This window comes from Corylus avellana, chromosome ca5, assembly GCF_901000735.1.
Source record: "Corylus avellana chromosome ca5, CavTom2PMs-1.0".
NCBI lineage: Eukaryota > Viridiplantae > Streptophyta > Magnoliopsida > Fagales > Betulaceae > Corylus > Corylus avellana.
In genome coordinates, this window is record NC_081545.1 from 32,181,361 (window position 1) to 32,204,689 (window position 23,329).

The 23,329-nt window shown below is 35.3% G+C and overlaps 3 protein-coding genes across 6 annotated transcripts; all 3 read right to left on the reverse strand.

Moving 5' to 3' along the window:
• Positions 1-930: 930 nt before the first annotated feature.
• Positions 931-4,886, reverse strand: LOC132183013 (uncharacterized). 3 transcript variants are annotated; one of them, XM_059596398.1, is made up of 3 exons: positions 4,468-4,886; positions 3,209-3,277; positions 931-3,065 (listed from the first exon to the last, which is right to left on the reverse strand). In XM_059596398.1, exon 3 carries the CDS (start codon positions 3,018-3,020, stop codon positions 1,236-1,238), a length of 1,785 nt encoding a protein of 594 aa, XP_059452381.1. In that variant the 5' UTR covers positions 3,021-3,065; positions 3,209-3,277; positions 4,468-4,886; the 3' UTR covers positions 931-1,235. The 3 variants fall into 3 exon arrangements, with proteins under 3 accessions (XP_059452381.1, XP_059452383.1, XP_059452382.1); XM_059596400.1 differs by lacking the exon at positions 4,468-4,886 and adding an exon at positions 4,127-4,457; XM_059596399.1 differs by lacking the exon at positions 4,468-4,886 and having other exon boundaries at positions 3,209-4,110.
• Positions 4,887-10,888: 6,002 nt separating this feature from the next.
• On the reverse strand, positions 10,889-14,062 carry LOC132180928 (uncharacterized). 2 transcript variants are annotated; one of them, XM_059593926.1, is made up of 6 exons: positions 13,726-14,062; positions 12,791-12,940; positions 12,095-12,353; positions 11,789-12,007; positions 11,553-11,695; positions 10,889-11,328 (listed from the first exon to the last, which is right to left on the reverse strand). In XM_059593926.1, exons 1-6 carry the CDS (start codon positions 14,002-14,004, stop codon positions 11,029-11,031), a joined length of 1,350 nt encoding a protein of 449 aa, XP_059449909.1. In that variant the 5' UTR covers positions 14,005-14,062; the 3' UTR covers positions 10,889-11,028. The 2 variants fall into 2 exon arrangements, with proteins under 2 accessions (XP_059449909.1, XP_059449910.1); XM_059593927.1 differs by lacking the exon at positions 13,726-14,062 and having other exon boundaries at positions 12,095-12,384; positions 12,791-12,912.
• Positions 14,063-15,026: 964 nt separating this feature from the next.
• LOC132182629 (uncharacterized) lies at positions 15,027-18,041 on the reverse strand. Its single transcript, XM_059595931.1, has 2 exons — positions 17,847-18,041; positions 15,027-16,838 (listed from the first exon to the last, which is right to left on the reverse strand). The coding sequence occupies exon 2, from the start codon at positions 16,724-16,726 to the stop codon at positions 15,920-15,922; it is 807 nt and encodes a 268-aa protein (XP_059451914.1). The 5' UTR covers positions 16,727-16,838; positions 17,847-18,041; the 3' UTR covers positions 15,027-15,919.
• Between the last annotated feature and the right edge of the window lie 5,288 nt (positions 18,042-23,329).

The window sequence follows — 23,329 nt, forward strand, 5'->3', positions numbered from 1 at the left end:
TTTAAAAAAGTAAAATGTAATAGGATTGGATTAATTACAACTTACCTACTTGTGGTTTGGTGAGTATGAACTTTGAACTGCTAACCTGTGGTTAAAAATTTAGATTTGACCCACTTGAGAGTGCTTCTTTTAATATTTTTTCAGTCTCAAATCATTAAAATTTGTATGCGGAAATCACATGCTTCGAATAAAAATAAAACTAAAACACTTAATAACAACCTCATTATAATTTGAATACGTTAAACTCATAAACCAAAAGCAAATGAGTAATGCTACTCTTTACACTTATTTTACACCGGCTGACATGAAGTGTTTTAAGCAGCTTCACATGTCAGCTATTTAAAAAAAACCACTAAAAACACGTCATGTCAACGAGTGTGAAATGTGTGTGAAAAGTAGCATTACTCAAAGCAAACACAGGTAAAACACAACTCTTTAAACCACAAGTTAGCAACTCAAACTCAATCCAAACCACACATAGAAAAAATATATTTTCTCCTAGTATTATGAGAACAGTCTCTACAAGTACAAGAAAGAAAAGTTTTTTCTTGAAAGAGAGACGGTGCAAATCAAGTGAGCTAGATTCTTGGCACGAGAAGTTCAAATCCTCTAAGGATGGTCTATAGAAAGTAAAACTTCCCAGCCTGTGCATCCTGGACAGGGGATGAAATCACACATGTAAATTAGGAATCTCAACAGCATGTACAATGCTGCCCGAACAAATTTTGACCAATTCTGAACAAATGGAAATGACCACCAAAAGAAGCAATCTTGAACAAATTAAAAGACTAGATCAGTCATAGTATTGGAAGGAGGAAAAGCAACATCTAACATACTACAAATACAGCCAATTCTTAGTAAAAAAAAGGAAGAAGATAAAACTAAATGATCCATAGTTGTACAGACTTTTATTTTCCCACTCAAACTAAATAACGTCAAGATTATACTGATTTTATTCATAATGCACAAATCGATCACATTAGGTATGAAATTCAAAAAGAAAGCAAGAAGCAGCATACCCTTCAGAAATGTATAAGAAGCATGTCAGCACACCACAAAGACTCTCCATTCAACTCTACACGCAGACTCTCTAATGTTAACTGTAGCAATCTACTATGATACTGCTGCAGCTCCATAAGCTTGTTACTCACTTCTCTATTACAAGCTTTAGATTTATTTTCCTATCACTCTTTTTGAAACCAATGGATTGTCAATGCAAAAAGGTTCTTTTTAACTCAAGTTACAGTGTTTGCAGAAGGTTTTTTGTCTTGGAGGGAGATCACAGTTTCAAAAGCACCAACCAAGGCCTTAACCTTGCTCTTCCGGGTTTCAGCGAGTTTACTTGCCGTTTCTTCAATGACATTATTAAACAAACCCTGAGCATTCTTCCCCTGCACATCTTGATGTCTCAAAACAACTTTTTGTGAACCAGGTTCAGAACCGTTTGTGTCACCATCAACTCCTTCTGTCCTCTTAAAGCTTCTCCTTCGGGCGTCAGCCTTGACATTTTGGTCCTCGCCTAGCAGTTTTCCTCGCTTAAATTTGAGCCTCCTTGGACTGTTATTTACAGAATGAACATCAACCACCTTCCCCCTCCTGAACTTTAACTTCAACGGTTGGCAATTTTTATCTTCAGAACAAACCATCCCATCCTTTGTGGGCCTCCCTTTGTATCCCTCTTCCAATGTGTCTGCTTCTTCTATGTTTTCCACACTGTTTTCTGACAGTGAGTCATATTCTGCTTCACTCATCGTACATTCAGAGTCCTCTTGAGATTCTTCTTCATAGGATGAAGAAGAAGGAGCATTTGGGAGGGATGAAGACTTTGGAGATGAGGATAAAGCAGGTGAAAATTCAATTGCAAAGCCTTCATTTTGATCAGATTCCAAAGTTTTGTTCTCAGTTTCCATCTTGATGACATACAAGGTTTTCTCCATAACCTCATCATTGTTGGGTTGCTTAGGTTCAGCTTTTCTAATCTTGTTCTTATTCATAAGAGGGGGCGCAGCTTGCAATTCCCTGCGCCTTCTTTCATTTAATCCTGCAACACTATTGACAGAAGACTTCAAAGACAATGAGGCTGTTGGGGAAGCCATGGCCTTCTTTACAGCTACTTTGGACATCCCGGTCGTCTTGCCAATTTTGACATCACCTTTTCTTAGGCTACTTATACCTCCTGAGAATTTTGGAGAAGATATTGGCATCACCGTCAAAGATTCCGGCTTCAAAGAAGTAACATTTTTTTTTGACAAGTTTAAATTTTTAGCATTTGATGAACCTTTTTTTGAAGAAACTTCCACTTTTTCAGAAGATGATGACACTTCCCGCTTCCCAATTTTGACATCACCTTTTCTTAGGCTACTTATACCTCCTGAAAATTTAGGAGAAGATATTGGCTTCACTGTCAAAGATTCCAGCTTCAAAGAAGTAGCATGCTTCATAGACAAGTTTAAATTTTTAGCTTTTGATGAATCTTTTTTCGAAGAAACTTCCACTTTTCCAGAAGATGATGACACTTCCCGCTTCATGGTTTTGGGGGTATCATATGAGCGGGTTTTCGCATGTGATGAAGATTTAAACTTGACCCCTGATGTCTTTCTCCTCTCCGTCAGAAGTTTACCTTCTGTTGGATTTTTGCTGACAGGTGATTGTGTGGGCACTTCCTGCTTAATGGTTTCAGGGATATCAGACTCCTGGGATTTGAAGTCAGGTTTGAGCTTGACCACTGGCATCTTCTTCCTCCCTGGCAGATCTACACTCACTAGAAGAAATCCGGTGTCAGTGGGTTTTTTTCCAACTCTCTTCAGTATGGGACTTCTTGCCTTTGCTTCTAATGCATGTTTCCTCCCATATTTACAAAAATCATGACAAGAACCAGTAGATGCCCTGAGGTAATGAGGAAGAATAGCTTCTCCACCATTTGAAGAACTTGCTTTTCCCGTAGAATTTCTTCTCAAATTATTCCCATCTGCCTTAGTTATTTCAGGGGTCAAAGGTAAATTGACACTTTCCTCAGCCATCAGACAGGAAAGAGATATACAGAACAAAACTCAGAAAAGAAAAACCTGAAAGCCATCCAAAAGAAGATTACAGTTGATGCAAAGGAACAGTACGAGTCAAAATCAACTGAACTAAATGAACAAGATATGATTGATGAAAGGAAGAAAAAAAAAAAGTACATGTAGCAGTGCAGTAGAAATAAACATACCAAGATTGTCACTAAAATTTTGTAGTATAGACAGCTTCAAGCAAGAAATATCTCCACAAGATCTTCAACCTGAAAACAAGAAAAAGGGTAACGTTACATATATCATTTGAGTTCAATTGAAACTGAAGCATACTATGACTGATCATATATAGATGAAATAATGTGTTCTAAATTTTGAGGGAGAGTAGACACCAATTGAAATAATAATAAATTATGAGTTTACGGAAGGAAAAAAAAAAATAGCACAAGCCTTCAAAACTAATTCTCTGTTATGGCTTAAAAATTTCCCAGAACACTAGTAATAAGAATAAATGATTTCTTGTGTCTCACTTCTTAAGTAAATATCATATAAAAAACAGCTCTAGCACATAAGATATAAAGAAGATACGAAAGGAAATTTACAAGGTTCTCTTCCATTCAAATATTGTTTTCACTTTTCTGTCCAATCTCTTTGGACTGATGAAGAGCAAAATATTCACTTAGTTCTTGTAATTAACAGAAAAAATAGACAAATGGTATCCCTTAACAACTAAATCGAAATAAGCATTCCTCAACTGTCCATCAGTCCCATAAACAATAGCGAACCAGACGATCTATCATACTTGTGCAATTTCTAAGTCCCCTACAGAACAACATATATATAGTTCCACAAATATCATTTGCTTAATGAAACAAATATCATTCTCCAAATAATAGCATGCAATTGGAAAGTGAATTGAACATCACCAGATTCGATTCTAATTACAAAAATCAGGGGGGGGGAAAAACACAGAAAAAGAAAATATAGAATTAATTTCAGACGAAACAAAAGTAAGCATTCCGGCGTTGCAGTCAGGGAGCAAACAAGTAATGTTAGCAGAAAAGGAACTCCAAAATCTCTAATTGAACAAACACCAAACAATGAGAACTGTGACCAACCAACAATATCACCCAGACAAGACAAATCCATCGCCAAACTCTCGTCCTTCTTCAAACCCATCTCCAGAAATCAGAAACCGAGCACAACCCACATCATAACATTCCTTAAAGTGAATAAAACAGCGTTTCGTAGGAAGCGTTAAAGTTAAGTAACCCCTCAAATACCACACGAAACAACCATTCCACAAAGGACAGATTGCCAACACGCACGCACCCATAACAGCAAAGCAATGGAGCAGAGGCCAGAGTCGGCCAAAGCTTTCTTTACACCAGAGCCCACCATCAAAACCTCAATTTTCAGCAGACCCACGTGTGTAAAGGGGGGAAAGAACCAAACCCACCTAAAATTATGAGAGAAAAAAGGCTTTATAGGCGAAAGGAGGCTCAGCAACAGCCCTGAAAAACCGCATGGGAGATACACGCCTCTTTTAGCCCCTATTTTGAGTTCCTCAGATAAAGGCTGCTTAACCAGAAAGCGCAGAAAAAGCAATCCGAAATTTATGAATGAACGAAGGCTGCGTGCTCGCGTGTATATAAGCCTTTTTTGGAAAAATTTTAAAAAACAAAAAAAAAAAAAAAAATCATGAAAGAAATATGTATATTGTGATTGCTTCGAAGATCGTGCAACCAACTATTTCTGTTTGTGGTAAATTTTTTTCTATTTTCTGGTTGGGTGGGCTGTTCTCTCTGCTCTTCCCGTTTGTTACAGAATCCAAGAAAGACAGAGAGAGAGGGAGAAGGAAATGCGTGGGAAATAGAATCGGGCCCCGCACGAAACTGAAGAACGGGTTAAGAATCTTAAAATATTGCAATATTTAAGAAGTGAATGGCACGTTTCCCGTTTGGAAATGGTACGTAGCGTGGTGGTATATGCAATTTTCCTTTCATTTATGGGCCCTTTCAGGAAATTTCCAGAAATTATTTCCAAAAAAACGTCTCACAAAAATTTAATTTCCACGTCATTATTTCACCCATTGAACGAACACCACAAAATCGATTTTTGTTGGGGGGGGGGGGGAGATAACCATCGATAAGTGATAAAGTGGTCTCCAAAGAGTAACTCAATCGGCTGTGAATTCTGTCTTATGAAGTGGAAGTCACTAGTTTGAATCCCCCCTTCCTCTTCCCTTGTGTGGACATGTAAAAAAAAAAAAAAAGTGATAAAGTGGTATTTGTAAACATTAATTTATTGAGTGATGATAAACATTATGCTAGGTGTGCATTACTGTTTATGCACGCCGACTGATTTAATATTTTAATTAAAAATAAAAATTAATTAGGCGTGCGTGATGTGAATCATCACTCTAATTTATTAGTATGTACGAAATAGATATGTTCCTTAAATATGATTATACATGAGTAAACGGAAGTTTAAAATCATTTTTATGACTTTGTAAAATTTATAACTTTTAGCTATGATTTTTATGATTTTTTAAAGTTGTATACTATGTGATATAAAAGTTTTATGTTCAGGAAATTTTAAAAAAAAAAATTAATTAATTAATTAATTTAATATTGAAGAAAACAAATGGCTTTCACGTAGGTATGAATGATTCAACTGTATGATGCCTAAAAGATATGAAAATATTTATTTTAAAACAAGTCCTAAAAACAATATCATTTAAGATTTTTATTGAAAACTATTTCAAATACGTCGTGCTAACACGTGTTTTAGGGGTCAATGTGATGTTTATCGCGTAGCTACAAAATGATGTGATGTGAGATTAGGCCCGTTTCATACACGAAATACGTACGATTACCGTGTCTGAAAAAGTCAATTTTTGGCATTAAATTAAAATTTTAATATTTTTAGAGCATCTCATTTTCTTGTTATTTATTTTGTAATTAATGGGGTATAGAATGCTAGAAAGCTAATATATTTCAACAATAAACTTATCTTCGTGATGAAGTATGATTCGGTTTATATGTTATCACGTGATAAATATGTTGCATATCGTTATATATAACAAAAATTAAATTTAGATCTTCTTTGTTTCCCTTAAAATTGTTATATTTTGTGGTTACTTTTAGTGGTAGAGCCACTTGAGGCTTTGGGAGTGCAACGGTAACCCCAAGCTTTTTTTTTTTAAAAAAAAAAAAAAAAAAATTATTGTTTTCCTACCCAAGTCCCAAAAAAAATAAAAATAAAAAATTATTCTCTCCTATTTACGCAAGTTACTACTCGACACTCTCAAAAAAATTTTAGCGATACTCCCAATATGAATTGCCTGACCCCGCCACTGCCACGGGTGACTTTGCTTCTCACCTTATAAGAAATTTTGTAAAACTTAAAGATTTTACTTTTACTTGGATAACAAAAGGGTTTTAAGTATCAAGGGAAGAATGAGACAATCTTGGATGGGGCTTTTTTTTTTTTTTTTTTTAAGGTTAAGTGAGATTATTTGTGGACTATATGGATTTGTCTTTATAATGCCCTTTGTTCCTCCTTTGAGAACTCTCGTTTGTGTCTGTGTCATGAATTTTTTGCCTTTTACTTCAGGGATCCTTGTGTCTGCCCCTTGCACCTTTGTTCATACTCCAGCGGACCTTTCTTTGTGCATATTCCATTTGTTAGGAAAATCGACACCTTCAAGAGTTTTTTCAATTAAAATAAAACGTAACATGTTGGAACATCACTCAATTCAAAAGCTGAAACCTATATATAATAAGTTTAGGTCCAACTATATTATAATAATTATTCATCCTTGTAACATATTTTTAATATATGACTCAATTATTTTATGGCCAACACTTATATACTCAACACAAACCATATGATGAGTAGCATAATTGGCTATGATAATTTGGATTTTGTAACCACATGCTGATGGTCCTCCCTCTCATTCATGTGGACCGACTTTTTATGAAATCATTTCCTACCCCATCTATATATATATTAAATGTAAAGCAACAGATCTTGGATAAGGTTTCTTATTAATACTTAAATCTTTTTTTTTTTCTTGGTCGGTTGGAAAATGTGAAATCTTGTAATGGCTTATAAAATTAATAGGAGTTTCAAAAGTAACCCAGAACTGAGATTATGTCAGTTATATTTTGCAGTTTTTTAATGCTTTCTCTCAACTCTCAATCCATATAACGTCAAGGAACAGGGATCGATCTCTTCAATTTCCTTCAACCCAAGGCCAACCGATTGATTTGATGTCTCTTGGGTGACAGACAACTCACACCTCTTTTATATGGAAATTATTGAAAATTTTAATCAAACTGACTCTCTCCTTAATATAGTCTATTAAATTTACTGTATTTTTTAAAACATGTAATTTTTATATCCATTTTTTTATTAGAACATTTTTAATAAAATATACGATTTTTACGTGTTTTTTTTTAAAAAATTATATAAGAACCATATGCTTATTATGAATTTCTTTTAACCCATTTGTTTTTTTTTTTTTTTTAAAAAAAAAAAAGACTTTAGAGTAATTAAATAGAGGTTGCGTTTATTCAAGGTTTAACCCGTCGCATTTCCCACAAAAGATAAAAATAAAAATATGGTTTGTTTGATAACATTTATCTTCTCCAAAATATTTTTTCAAGCAAGAAAAAAAAAAGAAGAAGAAGAAAGAATTACTCTAAAAAATACATTATCAGACCGAGACAATCGCAATAGCTCAATTTTTATTTTTATTTTTATTTGAAAAAAATACATTTTACTCTTTGAACTATTTACCTATTTGTACTTTGACCTCCAATATTTAAAAAGTGACACTTAACCACCCAAATTTTTAAATTGTTGCAATTCAACAATTCTGACCTTTTTTTTTTTTTTTTTCTCAAAATGCCTTCATCCTAAGTTTTTTTTTTTTTAAAAAAAAAAAAATTAATTAAAAATTAAGGGGTGGCCGGCCACCACAGTTGGGCCTAGGGGTGGCTTCGGCCACCCCAGACCAGACACCCCTTAATTTTTTATTTTTTTATTTTTAACTTGCGATAGGGGCATTTTGAAAAAAATAAAAAATGTCAGAATTATCGAATTGCAACAATTTAAAAGTTTTGGAGGATCAATTGTCACTTTTTAAATATTTGAGGTCAAAATGTAAATAGGTGGATAATTAAGAGGGTAAAATGTAGTTTTCCATTTTTATTTTTTAAAAGTAGCAATAGGACTTACCGACATGTTAGTTGGCATCATCTTGAAAACTTGAACATTTTTTACTTTGTAGTTGCCGACATTGTAAACCATAATGTTATGATTTTTTTTTTTTTTTTGTTGGCTTCCCATAATGTTATGATTAAGTGCCTTCATTATTACTCATACTGAGATTTCAAGAAGCAATTTGTCTCCACCTCAGAAAAAAAAAAAAAATGGATGACCACCAATTCCACACACGACTTTAAATCGGGTAGGTAATGTTCTTGCAATGATATCATTTCAATTTTTTTTTTTTTTTTTTAAAATGTATCTTACTCAAATTTTTCTTTCAATTATAGGTTGAATTATTAAATGAGTTGGTCTTGCTACAATTGAAACCACCACCAACATGTTTTCAGACAATAATAAGGTAGGTGAAGACGGATTCCGTTTCGTAGGAATTTAGATTCTCAGTAATTTGCTATTCAGAGTGCTAACAATTAAGACAACAAATATGAAAAAGCTCTTATAAAACTCACCTGCCTAAATTTGACCCACGCTTGAAATGGTTCTAATTCTTAAATGAGTTGGTCTTGCTAAATTGAAATGGTCACCAACATGTTTTTAAATGATAATAAGTAGGTGAAAGCTAATTCAGTTTTGTAGAGACTTTACCAATTTGCTATTCAGATTGTTAACAATTCAGACAGTAAATACGAAAAAAAACTCTTATAAAACTCAATTACCCGAACAAATTTTGATTTAAGAAATCCAATCCACACTTCAAATGATTCTAATTGACTTGATGCTAGATAATCATTGTCATCATCAATGGGGAAGTTGGCAACACACAAATGAGATTAAGCAAAAGAAAGTCCTTTCTAGTGCCTGTTCCACTTTAAAGGGTGCAAACCTATGTGGGTAAGGAACTTTCACTTTCAATTGTCCCATATCTTTCCCTTTTCTTTTCTTGGCAGGTTTGCCCTAATATTTATCTATCCACCACCCAAGAAAATATTTGGCCTAATGTTTTCAACGTTGAGAGCATCTCACAAACTTGGAGGATGATGACAAAGGACAATGTGGGGTTTCCAAGGAGAGGCTCTAAGCTTCCCTTGTGGGGGAAAAGTCTTCTTCTTTAGGATTGAGGAAGAAAAAGAAGGTGGGTGCACCAGGACATGAAGGCATTGCCCTAAAGTTTTGACAAAGCTATGGCCAATTGGTAGCAAGATGGGCAGAAAAAGGAGGAAAGAGACAATACAGTAATAAGAAAAATCTTCTTGGATTCTCGCTCTCTCTCACATCTAGCATGTTCTTAGAAAGCCACTTTCATGCAGGGTGCAGGCCACATTAAAAAATAAATAAATAAATAAATAAAAATAAAAATAAAAAATCCCGTTTTAATGATTTAGTAAAACATGTTAAATTGGTTTAGACAAATAAATCTTCAAGGTTTTAAAATGATCAAATAACTTAATGTGGTATGCCTACGAAACAAATAAATTATACAAATTCGATCTTTTTTTCCTTTTTTTTTTTAAGGGGGAGCATGATCATTATGAAATTACAATCAACCTGAGAGGGTGGCCGAACCACCTTAAGGCCTTAGGGGCGGTTCAAGATTTGACCAATGGGAGTGGTTCGCTATGGGTCCCGCCCCCTTTTAGAATGACCTTGTTGAAAAAATTGTCAGAATACTTATTTTACTTGTTATTTTGTAACCCTAAAGATTTATTTGTTAGAAAATGGAATTATAGGGATAAATTTAGCAAATTCCCATTGATTTATGTTATTGGCCCATCAGGGAAATTAAAAAACGAATCAAAACGTCACAATGTATTTGGTGGCATAATTTTGTTGAGGAGGATGACCCTCCAACCAAAAGTAGGTTTATTCTGATCAAGAAAATCAATGCTCTCATCCTATTCAAAGCTAAATGGTCCTAAATTGCGTTCAACAGAGTAGTAGGTTTATTACGATCTTCCCATTTGAATGTTTACTATTCCAAACCTAATTAGGAGCACAAATGCTTAGGGCCCTGTTTGGTTTATTATTATAACACACCTGATAGTCAAACATCTATAACAAATATCCAAGATTCAAGAATTGCTTCTTTATAGTTGGAAGATCTGCTACAGAGATACCATTAAAAAACAAAGCTGTTGAAATTATTATCTATTATGATTCCAGTTTGTGTTCATCAACATATTAAATTGTTCTGCAGACATCACTCAAGAAAAAGTTAGAAAAATGAAAAGGAGAAGCTTCTCATGTTAGGCAATGAGAGTAAATTGCGTACCAAAGTTGGTTGAAGTTCAATAAAACTGAACCTAAAGCATTAAGAGCCCAAGACCGACTTAAAATACCCTAGGCTCTTCTTATGTGGGTCTTGTATGGAATAATGCAGGCCATATCCATAAGCCTTGTGTGCTTAATAATGGCCAGGCATACAAGAAAACAGGGCCCCCTACCAGAAATACCCAATGTAGGGCTCCTAGGAGGCTAGGAGTAGGAACAGCTCTTATTCTTTCTTAGCTGCTAAGTTAAAGCTATGGGACACCAAGAGGACCATATTTGTAAAGAAGAATTTCCCTACACAAGCAAAACACTCTTTAACACAAGCATTTTCTTTTTCAATTTTATACTTTTAACTTTGTAGTTATGTCCAACACTGGGAATTTGAACTACCTTTCTCATATCAAATTTGAGGAAACAGACATTTGGTAAAATAGCATGTTATAACCTAAATGTACAAATGTTTGTAAATCTAAGAGGAGCAATCTTCACAAACAAAATTGCATGTCGTGCTGAGTCATCGTTTCCGGCCTGAGACAGTCTTCTTCACCGCTCCCACCGAGACTAAAAACTGATCAAGAGATGATAAGGTCTTCATGTCATCTGGAGGGAAGTAACTGGCAGCCTTTCCCATAAGTGATGTGAGGAGAAGGGAGAGTGATGGCCAAGTGCCGTATCGCTCACCCAACTGGTCATCAAGAAATGCGAATGCCGCTAAGAAGTCAGATCTGCTTGCATTTACTGGAGCAGAAAAATGAGCAGGAATTATCCTCTTGAACCTCCAGTCCTGTGCAATACTGTCAATCCAATCCCTGACCTGCGTTTTTAAGAATCACATATGATTACCATACTTGTTTCTTTTGTTTCAATGAAAAAGATGGTTTAAATCATAATCTAAACCACAGTTCTCTGCTTATATTTGGTATCTATGACTGGTAACCATACTAACCGCTCTTTGTCCAAGAGAGGGACCAAACCTATACGAAAGAGCACCCAGGCAGAGGGTGCCTGGGGACCAAAAAATTTGACTAGTTTATCTACCTTTTCAGGAACTTTGCTGAAGACCAATGTCTTTACAATGGGTGAAACAATCAGCTTTTGAGACATTTGAGCAAAGCTAGCATTAGGCTCCAGCAGATTTGATGGACCAAGAAACAAGATTTGCAGAACCATTCTTTCCCACCCTGCACCAAAAATCAATTCTATCTTAATCCTTTGCGATAGGTACATACACTTAAGTTGCTTTGGAATTTCGTCTCTCAATTTCACTTGCTAACCCTTTTGACGGTTCTTCTTGTTGTCAACAACTGGTTCCTCAGGAACTTCCTTTCCTTTACTAAGAATTTTGACAGCCAAACCATTCTTTGCGGATGCTAACAAGGATTCTTTGCTTATGCACTCCGGTGGCTGCCTTGGTACAAAAATTACGGCATCTGTTACAAGTAGTGTTCTTGAACGCTTATGATAAAATGCTACCTCCACATATGGCCCAATTCCTGAAATACTTCACAAGCAAATCAGTTTAGCAGTACTCTGGATTCATGAAGACAAATCTAAGGTAGTTGATGCATTGTTTACATTACCAACTTCTGGTGAGCTTAGAATTTTATGTTCAATCTCAGCAGCCCATGGGGTTGACAAGTCCTCATCTTTCAAGATTTTAGCGCGAAAAATCCCAAAAAACTCAAGTGGCAAATTCAAGGGCCAACTCCATTGCCTTGGGGCCACCCATAGCTGAGCTCGAGGGAACTTTCTAGAAAATGGTCCAACAAATATTTTATGCTCGTAAGCAAAAGTAGGCAGAACAATGTATTCTACTGGAGCTCCTAACTCCTTCACAAGCTGGCAAGAGATGAAGAGATCATTGAAGACACTGTCAGTCCATAGAAGTGTAAGAATATGCAGAATTTTCAGAAGTCAAGGAAAAAAATAACTCAGATTGAAAGAAAATTAAAAAGAAAGGACGAAAATAACATACTGAGCAAAGCAAAATTGTTGAACTTTATTCAACAAAAAATGCTGTAATCAAACCAAACAATAAATCCAAAAGGGAGAGGCCGAGAGGGGGAGGGGGAGGTGATTTTTCGAAACCCATATATGTAAACAATAAGTATGTGTCAAAGAAATTAAAACTTATTCAAGAGATTTGAATTACAAGTAGCCAAAATTTACATGCTAAGGTAATAATATAAACATGCATGTGCTTTTCAGATGCCACCAATACTGTCTTAATAGTATTCATATTACATATTGACAAAATTGAAGAACAAGATAATAACCTGAATACACTCCTCGGTTGGAGCAATCGGGGCATGGACCCATAATCCTCCTGATTTGAGTTTAATGACTGTCATTCGAATGTTTGTTGAGACACTGCTAAAGCCTAATGCTTGCTCTTGTTCAAATAGCCATATGCAGCCCTTCACAGCCTAAGAAGGATATTGATAGATGTGAGAGGTTAATTAGTGTATGAACAAGCAAAACTTCTAACTACTTTTTACATCATCATAGAACTACTTATATTCAGTTCAGGATTTATCGTGCACTTCGAAATTAGACTGTTCTCTACACTTGGTGAAATATCAACCTAGCATTTGAAAATGCAAGCATACAAGGGAAAGAAAACAAAACTTGAGCTCCGTAAAGAACAAGAAGGCAAACATAGCATTATTACTATGGGATTGCATATTAAGGCCATTGTTATAGAGTTATATAAGTAGTTTCTGCATGTTGAAGATTACAAATCCTCCATAACAAAGCTTGCCTCTGCGTTTTAACAGAAAATTAGCACAATATGTGGCGATTGAGCAAGTGGTACATAGACAAGTAGTAACCATGAAAGAGAATAGGAATCACTTTCGCTAACTCAGCAGGCACATGAAGAATAAGTAAAATACAGACCTTAAGAAAAGAAGAAGAAAAATAGCTTCCCTTCGTAAGAGTAGAACCAGAAGCCAATAGAGCAGCATCAATCACAGTAACATGTACAGAGCCAATAAAGTAATAGGGCAAAGCCAGCTTGGTAACAATGATCATTTTTCTCTTCAATAAGAAATCCTATAACAAGCTGTTACTAACAAAATCCTAGGAAATCCTCTGTTGGAAACAAACCACAGGTAACTCCGGGAAAAGGAAGAAAAAAAAAATTAATAAAGCTACCCAAGTGAACATAACATTAAAATTAAATAGTCATGTTGAAGGTAAAGAAGCTGACCTCAGTTCTGATAGTGCGCCTGTTGAGAAAAGGACCAAGAGGGAAAGGAAAGCCAGTGAAGTTGAAATAAAACCTGCCACCACCATTGGTTGTGGGTGTGGTGGTAGGGCTTGCTGAAGCAACCACTAAACTGATGGCATCTCTTCTCCTGTTTCTGGGTTTCAGCTGTAAGCAAAGACCCTTTAAGGACCCACCGAGAAAACTGGAATTTGGGTTTCTCAGACAGGGGTTCTGCAAGATGGTAGATTGCTGAAAGCAAACAGCAACTGCTGCCACCATTTCTTGAAACCTTGTATGTTCTTCGCTTCTTTACCATAAACTAACTAGCTCTAGCAGTTAGAGTTTGCGTATAGCAGGATCCAAGGTTGCAATTCCTGGTCATGTTTGTGACACGTGGAGGAACCTGGACCCACGTTAGAGTGTCTTACATGGATTTTGAGAGGATTTTAGATTTATTGTGGATGATAGAAAGAAATAGTGGAAAACAACAGAACTTTCTAGAACCCCGATTTTCTGCTCAAACGGTAGGACCATCAATCACAAATGGAGGGGGATAATTGGATCATTTGTTGGTGTTTTTTTTTTTTTTTATTAAGTGACCGGGATAATAAGCGCTACTCAAATTGCTAGCATTTACGTCAGACTTTTTTTTTATTTTGTTGAGCCATAATGTTAAAATCACTTTTCATCCTGCTCAGTACACTAACCGAAGATTTGCCGAGGAGTTGGTGCTCAACAACTTAAGCTTAACAATGTATAATTTTATTAATAAAAAAATTATTTTATCCTCTCTCATCTAATTAAAAATCATTTAAACTTTTTTCTTTTTTCGTAGAATTACATAAAGACTATATATATATAATAAATTTTAAATAAAATATCAAAAGTTGATCGCTAAAATACTAAGTTTGATATAAATACTTTAAAAAAGTTGATAGTTAAAATAAAAAAATAAAATAAAAAGTAATATTTTAGCTAAATTTAGCTAAACGTTTGTTGAGCCGGATATGAAAGCTCTAAAAAATTATTACACACGAACCAGCATTTTTTTACAAATATTGTATCATTTAGCACACATAAATCTTCTATGCTCCAGAAGTTAAACATGTAAATTAGTGGGAGATTAGGTAAAGGATGATGTAAAAGATGTTAAACATGTAGCTCTGGCCTCTGTGTAGGTGTAGCCACGTTATTGCATTGCCGTTAATGCGGATATTTATAAAGTGCTAAGATTCTCCGTCTTGGTTCTAAAAATTCCCCACATACGCAAATATCTAAAACAAGAAAAACGACATCCTGGATTGTAGCCCAAACAAGGAATAAAGCTGAATATCGGATTTAACAAATGGATCCATAAAAGACATGTTCTGTTCAAGGTAGATGCCTGCTGAAATGCCGCATCTTGCAATGAAAAATCATTGATAGACAGATTATTCAATCCTGCTCAGACAAACTAAGAAACACAACTGCCGAACATAAAAACAGCTTCACAACTTTGAATTCCATGATTAGTTTTTACAACACCCATGACCTCCTACTCCTAAGAAAGCATGCACACCGAGAAACCTTCCAAGACCACAAGACAGATTTCCAGAGCAAAAAATCAGATAGACTAAGTTTCACTGCAAATCCAGAAAGGGCAAGTCCAGTAAGCCATCATCCACTCCCGCAAGGCCAATCAGGAACTGCAAATAATGCCAAGAACCCTGCTAGTGACTACAAACAACCAACTGTCAAAAGACTAGATACCATATTACATTGCTTTGATCCCAAATCTACCTTTAAACAAACAACTAGTAATTAATCACATAACTATAATGTAGAATTTTTCCATAAAAACAAGCACTCAGAGCTTTCATATATAGCCCCGTCTAATTACATATTACAGCTGTACTCTTACAGGAGCTCTGAATATCCACAACACAACCATGTCTTCGCAAACAAGAAATTCGAATTTGGATGCAACCAACACAGCCATCACACCAACCATATTCTATTAGAGCTGAAATGATTCTGAAAATGAAAGACTTGGATGAAGCTGGGGGGCTTTGAGTGGAATGAACTTGGAGTGGCCTTAGAGAGTGAAAAGTCGTCGAATTATAAAGTTGACCATATTTTGATAGACAAGTGGCATTTGATAGGAGGAAACTTCAACTCACAGCACTTGCAAACTAAGAAACAAATAGTATGTATCTCAAGTGATGATTTCTCTCACAAGCCAATCCAGACTAGGATATGCAAAGTACAGTACGAGAAATGATGGAAGAGCAAACAGAACAGTAACAAGAATGTACAGTGCCAAGATGGCTGCACTGGCAGGTATTGCATACAAGACAATCAGAAGAAATAGAACAACCAATGGGAACTTGGCTGTCAAGTGAACGAAGAAAACCAGAGACTTCCGAAGTGAAGAGTGTATCAGTTCCATATTGAGGTGATTATGGTGATGGCCATGGTTATGGTTCGATCCCGATGGCTCAGGGTGCCGAATATGTTGTCCTCTCCTGAGGTTACCATGGCTTACTTGGCTTCCCATTGGTAAATTTCCATTTGTTGGCCAGACTGATTGATGATCCCTAGAGAAGGAAGAATTGGACTTTGCTCTTTCACCATTCATGCTCTCGACCATCCAGAGAAGAAAGTAGTTCTTTCGAGGAAATTTGAGATTTCCCCTGTAAATCAGACGGAAGGATAAGAGATTGCACCATGGGCAAGATATAAAGAGCGGAAGCTGAACTGGTAGAGTAGGAAATTTCACAACAGCCCACTGCAGTCCCAGGATGCAATTTTTACAAAGGGTATGGCCACACCATAAAACATAGGGTACATTTTCAACAATGTTAAAGGATTCCCAGCATATTGGGCACTCTAGACCTTCCTCTCTGCTAACAGTAGAAGAAGCCTCATCATCAGAGCATTCAGAAGCAGCATGGGTTGGGTTTAGCGAGTCATTTTTCTGTCCAACACTTCCAGCTATGCAATTGGATGCAAAATTCCACATTCTAATATCAGAGGGAGAATGACCAAAAAACCAACATCATTGGATAAGGTTCTCACAGAAACCCTGAATTAAGGTTTCCCATTACCACAATGAATGCTGAGAGCCTTTGCCCCTGAAAGAAAAACACACAGTAAATTCATCACGCAAATCACCTTTTCTACAGCTTATTGGTTAGACATTTATCTGGTGCTTCATTTTGTATCATATACAACTAAGACATTTATTGAAATTGATAGAAATATATATATATATATATATATATATATATATATATAACGACACAACTCAACCAAGCCTTCATCCTAACTAAATGGCGTATGCTTCTAATATATATTGATTGTACTTTTTCTCAAAATTGAGATAATTGTTTTTATTAGGCAGTGTTTGTTTCGGCTTAAAATGTACTAGCAAGGATGTAAATATGCCTGACAAAGATGTATTCAGTTAGAGACCTATTTTATCAATGAAAAATCGGTAAATTTCCAATCAAACGAGCTCATCCTAGTTAAACTCACAACTAGGCAACAAAAATAGTTGCTTTATCTCAAAATTCACAAACCCAAGCAACATCCAACAAAACATTTATTGCATCTCAAATTCTCCTCTATTAAATCGACTTTGGACCAGTTATCATTAACCTAATACTTTAGCACTCCTACACAATACACGTGATTGAAAGAATTCCCTCCAAATATTAAAAAAAGAAAAAAAAATGCCCTCGATTTTACATCAAAAACCAATTTCCCAATTCAAATAGAACCACAACTAATTCTCTAACTGACACAAATTAACCAAAGAGTCAAGCTTTGAAACAGTCCCTCCTCACAAACAGTGAAAAAGCACTTCCGGGTCCGCTTTGACGAATACCCATTTCAACATCAAACCCAATCCCAAATGGGTCTCTCTAAACTAGCATTTCCTTTCAAAATCCATACAGAAACGGAAGAAAGAATCACAGAAAATCGAAGCTATAAACCTAGCCCTAAAAGTGCAGGTCGAAAATCGACCGTAAAACGAAAGTCGCAACCAATCGGTACAATTTGGAGCACAATTAGAAATAGTAATCAACCCAAAGAGCTTATAGAATGAAGTGATTAAGAGAATCAAGAGACGATCTTACCGACTTGGTTGTAAGAATGGGGTTTCAGAATCAATCCCTCAGTCTCTCACTCTCTCTCTCTCTCTCTCTAAACTCTGAGCTCTAACACGGGGGCTGTTGCCGAGAGCTCGAAGCTCCGAGAAAAATCCCTTTGCCTTTTGTGAGTCGGATTTGGGGCTTGATTTTGGATTTCTTTATTGCCGTAACAAAGTTGATAGTTGGCGAGCTCAGGGTTTATTATGTCACTTGATAACGACGTCGTTGTCCGTTGAAACCAGCCAAACGGCGCCGTGTTTTCTTTCGCCCCACCGTCTCGGGCTCCTTAAAATATGGAGTAATTATTTAATACAATATGATTACAGAAAATGGAAAAAAATAAAAATAAAAATCGAGGTTTCGCCACCTGTTATAATTAATAAGTTTTGTATTTTCAATTGTTAAAAATATGTCGTCTTGTTGAAATCAGAGATACGTATCTTGATTCTTAAATAAATTTCTTTCTTTTTGTTCTAGTTTTTGTCCTCCAAGACCAAATATAAAAGGATTTGAGGTGTCTCAAGCATTTTTTTCAAAATTCTTGTCAAATGATGTGAGAAGCACTATTTTGTGTGGAAATATGACAAAGGAGAGAGAATTAAAATTTTTTAAGAAAAAAAATACTTGCCACATTATTTGGAAAGCATTTTGAAAAAAAATCTCTTAGAATGTTTAGCATTATCGCCATATGATATGTGTCTTCCCTTTTCGCACCTAGGAACAAAAGGAGAAAGAGGCTAGGGACCTTGTTTTGGGGGCTTCTTCCTCCCCATGAGTGGATTCTCCGGACACCATTCACTCACATCTCTCTCTCCCATAAATTCATCGCTCTCACTTACGCGTCTCTCTCTCCCTTGTATATTTCACTCAACACACACCCATTCTTGAATGTTAGAGGCAAATCACTATTATATTTGTTATCCACATATAAGATGATAACTTAAGCATAGGAAAGTCTTTGACTTTGCCCTTGTTTTGCAGAAACACCATTGCTATACAGGAAGTCCTTTCATAGTTCAACTATGAAAAAAAATTGTTTCCTAGCAAATCCTTTGACCAAAAAACGCATCAACATATATGATACACATATGCCATGATAGTCCTATGAAAAATTTACGAGAATCGACAGCTCTATTTGTCAAATGATCCAAAATACAAAATACATTATAAAACATTGAGGGACCATGTCTCATCTCCCTTACAAACTATACTCCTTGATATAATTAAAGCTCATACAAAATAACCCTTTTGTTGATGAGTTTTAATCAATTACTTGGAGAGTAAGATCATATGTAATACATATGGGAACCATACCAATATCACTACCTAAAAATAAAAAAATAAAAACCCAAAAAATGAACATAAATGACTCCAAATTACGGCGTTGTGAATGAAATGAATCCAATTAGGCAATGGATTGTGGATTACTCTTTCCTAAAAATGGTGAAGTGTTAGGCCCAATCAATATATAATTTGCAGTTCTAAGTGGGGTCCTAGAAATGGAATATGGGCTTTTATAAGAAGCCCACAAATGCCTAATGATTCATAATTCACAATTCCCATTGATTAGTTGTTACTGTTAAGAAAAAAAAAAGTCATAAGATGGAAATATAAAGTGACAAAATAGGGTTTGGGTAAGTGACAAACTGGAGGAAGACCTTCTCACTAACATCACATGCCCAATTGACAAGAGCTTTCACCAGTACCTAAATAATTGTACTTGTTGAGCTCCTTTTGTCTTCAACTTCAGAGCTTTCATGGTAGGGCAAGCAAGTTCATGGGCAAGGATGGTGTACAGAATCTGGCGTGACACTTAGTGGAGAAGGAATATTATAGAGGCAAAGGGACACTGGAGTCAATCAATCAATAATTGATGGTAGCAGCAGAGGCTTCTCTCACTTTCACTCAAAAAAGCTGTTTATTTATGTGTGTGCCTTTAAGTCTAACCCTAACCCACCAAGCTCCATGCCCAGTCCTTAGCAAAGTCATGACGTTAGAATTAGGGATGGCAATTGATATTCACATATTGAGTTTAGATCGACTCAAATCATAACTACAAAGATTATATATATTAATCGTAGCTAGACCGTCAACTCTAACCCAATAGTTTTGTATTGGGTTCATGTGAGTTTTACGGTTATGTTAAAAATTGTTAGCCCTAGTGAAAATAGGAGAACCGTTAAAAAAAAAAAAAGAAATCCACCTTTATTTGGCAGTATGCATGCAGCTTGAACCAAGTTTTTGCAGATGGGGCACGAAAGAGCCTTCGTGGGTGCATAAACATTAGACAAAAACGATCGAGTGGGTCAGTTTGCTTTGTTATTTTCTTGCAATTGGCATGCTGTGTTAGCTGGGTGAGATTTGACAACACCTATCAATTCAACCCAATTCCCACAATTCCACTCAGTATAAACCCTGAATCTTTTTCCAGAAACAATAAGGAAACCAAAACAACTGAATGAATTTTGCTGTACATATATAATTTCTTAGCCAGTTAGTTGATCATGTAAAGTCTCTTGTGTTCTTATCCTAAAAAGCAACACATTTACATAATAGGAAACAAATCTAGTGCTCTATTTATACCAGAAACTCCAAATCAATTTCCAGTAGTGAACCCGATAATTTCGTATCGAAATATACGTGTAAATATTATATTGGTCAACCGTAATCCGATTCATTAAATTAAACGGGTTAGACCCCTCAACTTAAACCCAATAATTTCGTATTGGGTTCATGTTGGTTTTAGGGTCCGTTTAGGAACGCGCTTTTTAAAAAAATAATCTGCGTTTTTAAACCAAATTGCAATTTTGGAGTGTTTGGGATTGCGATTTTAAAATCATGAAAAAATCCGCGATTTCTATAAGCTGACTAGGAGGTGCTTATTTGAAAAAATGTGAATTTAAACCAAAATCAAGATTTCGCTTAAAACAATATTTGGCGCAATATCTACCTATTTAGCCATGAAACCGCAATTATATGCCAATGTTATCCAAACACTCAATTGATAAAAAAAAGGTACTTCTTAACATATTTTACCAAACGCCTATACGATTTTAAGAAGTAGCGATTTCAAAAATACAATTTTTAAAAATGCACTCCCAAACGGGCTCTTACTGTCGCGTCAAAAATTATTAGCCATACCGAATATATGTCAAATTGAAACAGTCAGAATAAGTGATGCAACTTTTAGAAACACAATTATATCAAATTTTCAATAATTTAAATATTTTTTGTTATAAAAAGTGGTTTATGCAACACACCCATTGGTCTTTTTATAATAGCAGCCCAGAGCACCTAAATATGAAATCTAAAACCTGAAAAATAATTAAATAATCTAAGAAGGAAGACATAACAAAATATTAAATCTCAATGACAATAAAATAAACTAAAGATGAAAAATTCAAATAATCGACAAAATCCTAAAATAGAAAATTAATAAAATTGATTTTTGTCAACCAAGTATGGATGACAATCGGCTGGAATTATAAATCTATGTCAAAATCATTTCATTATTCATAGCATGTTGCAGTCGCTCTAGATGTGTCTCGGTCGCAGCCCGTTTGACTAGGCTCAACCGAACTCCACAGCAATTGCACGGTTTGCACCCCCATTCGAATAGGACTGTGAGTCTGTGACCGGGCTTCTCGGAGTTTTGTCACCCTAGGCCTAGGGGGTTGCCGTCCTACATAAATAATTAAGTAATTTTGCTGCCATTATTAGGCTAAAACTTACATATATCATTAAAGCATGTGAATTATAAATTTGGAGAAAACTGCATCTTATTAGGATTTTTTTTTTTTAGGGTTACCTAACATTACATTTCCTTTCATTCTTCTTTTCACAACCTGAAATACTCCAAAGCATATCTAGCACTTTTTACTTGAAGGGGTACCCTTGTTGTGGTATATATTTTCAAGACTACAAATTAAGAGCATGTTTGAGACTGTATTTGAGAAATAGAGTTTTCTGTCAAATTTTTTTTTTTTTTTTACTTAAAAGCTGCAAAAGCTTCATTTTTAAGCTTTTGTCAAAAATGCGTTTTGACGAATTTTGGAGTAAAAAAAGTCAAAGAAGTACTTTTAAAATTTTTTTACCAAATATGCTAACTTTTGTTTGGTACAACTTTTTATGTATTAAAAGTACTTCTTAAGCTCTCAAATGCAAGTCTCATTCCAAGGTCTCATTTGGCATATACATGATGTTGTTAGTGAAAGGTCCTGGACAGCTTTAGCTTCTCCTGAATATCTTGGGGCATATAACTATTCTATCTGGAAATTTCATCTTTTTTCTTCTTCTTTTTTAACCAAATTAAGTTTAATTAGAATACAAATGCATATCGTACATGATTACAAGAAAAACTGTCCTCTAAATCGCTATCAAGATGATTTAAACAGGATTTGAATTTGTTGCCAAATGACAAATATGAAATCAACAAGTCATTAGGACAAGAATCTTATCGAAATTTGGTGGGCTTCTTTTTAATGTAGACAAGAAACATTCGTTTTCATTCTCCTACTCGTCTCTTGTCCATTTCCGTATAAAAAATATGCAAATTCATTATTGAATATGTGGAACTCAAGCAGCCGAGCATTAACAAATAAACCCGTCTTGTCACTGATCAAATTCTCAAATCTTTTCCTAACCTAAATTTTTCTTGATTGCTACGTGATGGCCATTGTTGCTTCAACTTCAGTCGGAGGAGAAGGTGGTACGGCACATGAAAAGTACGGAAAATTGAAAACGACAACACCGTTATCTAAAGGCCCACGTTATTAAAGACATTAGTGTCGTTTTGCATAATGTGAGGAAGTTAGCTAGATGAGTATACACATGCATTATACGCTATGCGGCGTTGTTTTTGTCCACTTATTGCATTTACCCCCAAAATTCCAAAGTTTAGCGGGACCCAACGGATAGACAGGGATCCTAATTAATGTGCCTTTTTTTTATTATTATTATTCTTTTAATAATGTAGAAGCTAGAAGGATCAAGATATGACATCCATTTTGGTAGGAGAAAGTTGGTTTACCCAACTTTGGCAACTTTTGCAACTACTAGAACATGTCGTACGAGGGAGTGCCAAAAAAAAAAAGAAAAAAAAAAACTATATTTATTTTCTTTAATTATCACTTAATTTGCAATGTCCTTTCAAATTTTAAAAAGTGAATTCGAACTAGTGACTTTTATGAGGCGTGACCCTTAACGAATTTTTTTTTATTTTTTGGACATGTCCGCATAAGAGGGAGAGGGAGATTCGAATTAGTGACTTTCGTTTCAGTAGGCGTAGTCCCAGCCGATTCAGCTACTTCTTAAGGACAACAAATTATGTGCATTATAATTGACTTCAAATGTTTATTATACTCTTATTACATCAAATAAATGATTAAAAAAACACTATAGGAGAAGACCCACGACCCACGTTTTTATTATTTTAATCTAATGGCATGATTATATTTTTCACACATTTA

Excerpts from the sequence above, each read along its gene's own strand:
- LOC132183013 (XM_059596398.1), bottom strand. The coding sequence starts at position 3,020 with ATGGCTGAGGAAAGTGTCAATTTACCTTTGACCCCTGAAATAACTAAG.
- LOC132180928 (XM_059593926.1), bottom strand. The coding sequence starts at position 14,004 with ATGGTGGCAGCAGTTGCTGTTTGCTTTCAGCAATCTACCATCTTGCAG. Across the intron at positions 12,008-12,094 it reads TCTAAGCTCACCAGAAGTTG|GAATTGGGCCATATGTGGAG; the intron begins GTAATGTAAACA and ends GAAGTATTTCAG. Across the intron at positions 11,329-11,552 it reads TCAGCAAAGTTCCTGAAAAG|GTCAGGGATTGGATTGACAG; the intron begins GTAGATAAACTA and ends TTAAAAACGCAG.
- LOC132182629 (XM_059595931.1), bottom strand. The coding sequence starts at position 16,726 with ATGTGGAATTTTGCATCCAATTGCATAGCTGGAAGTGTTGGACAGAAA.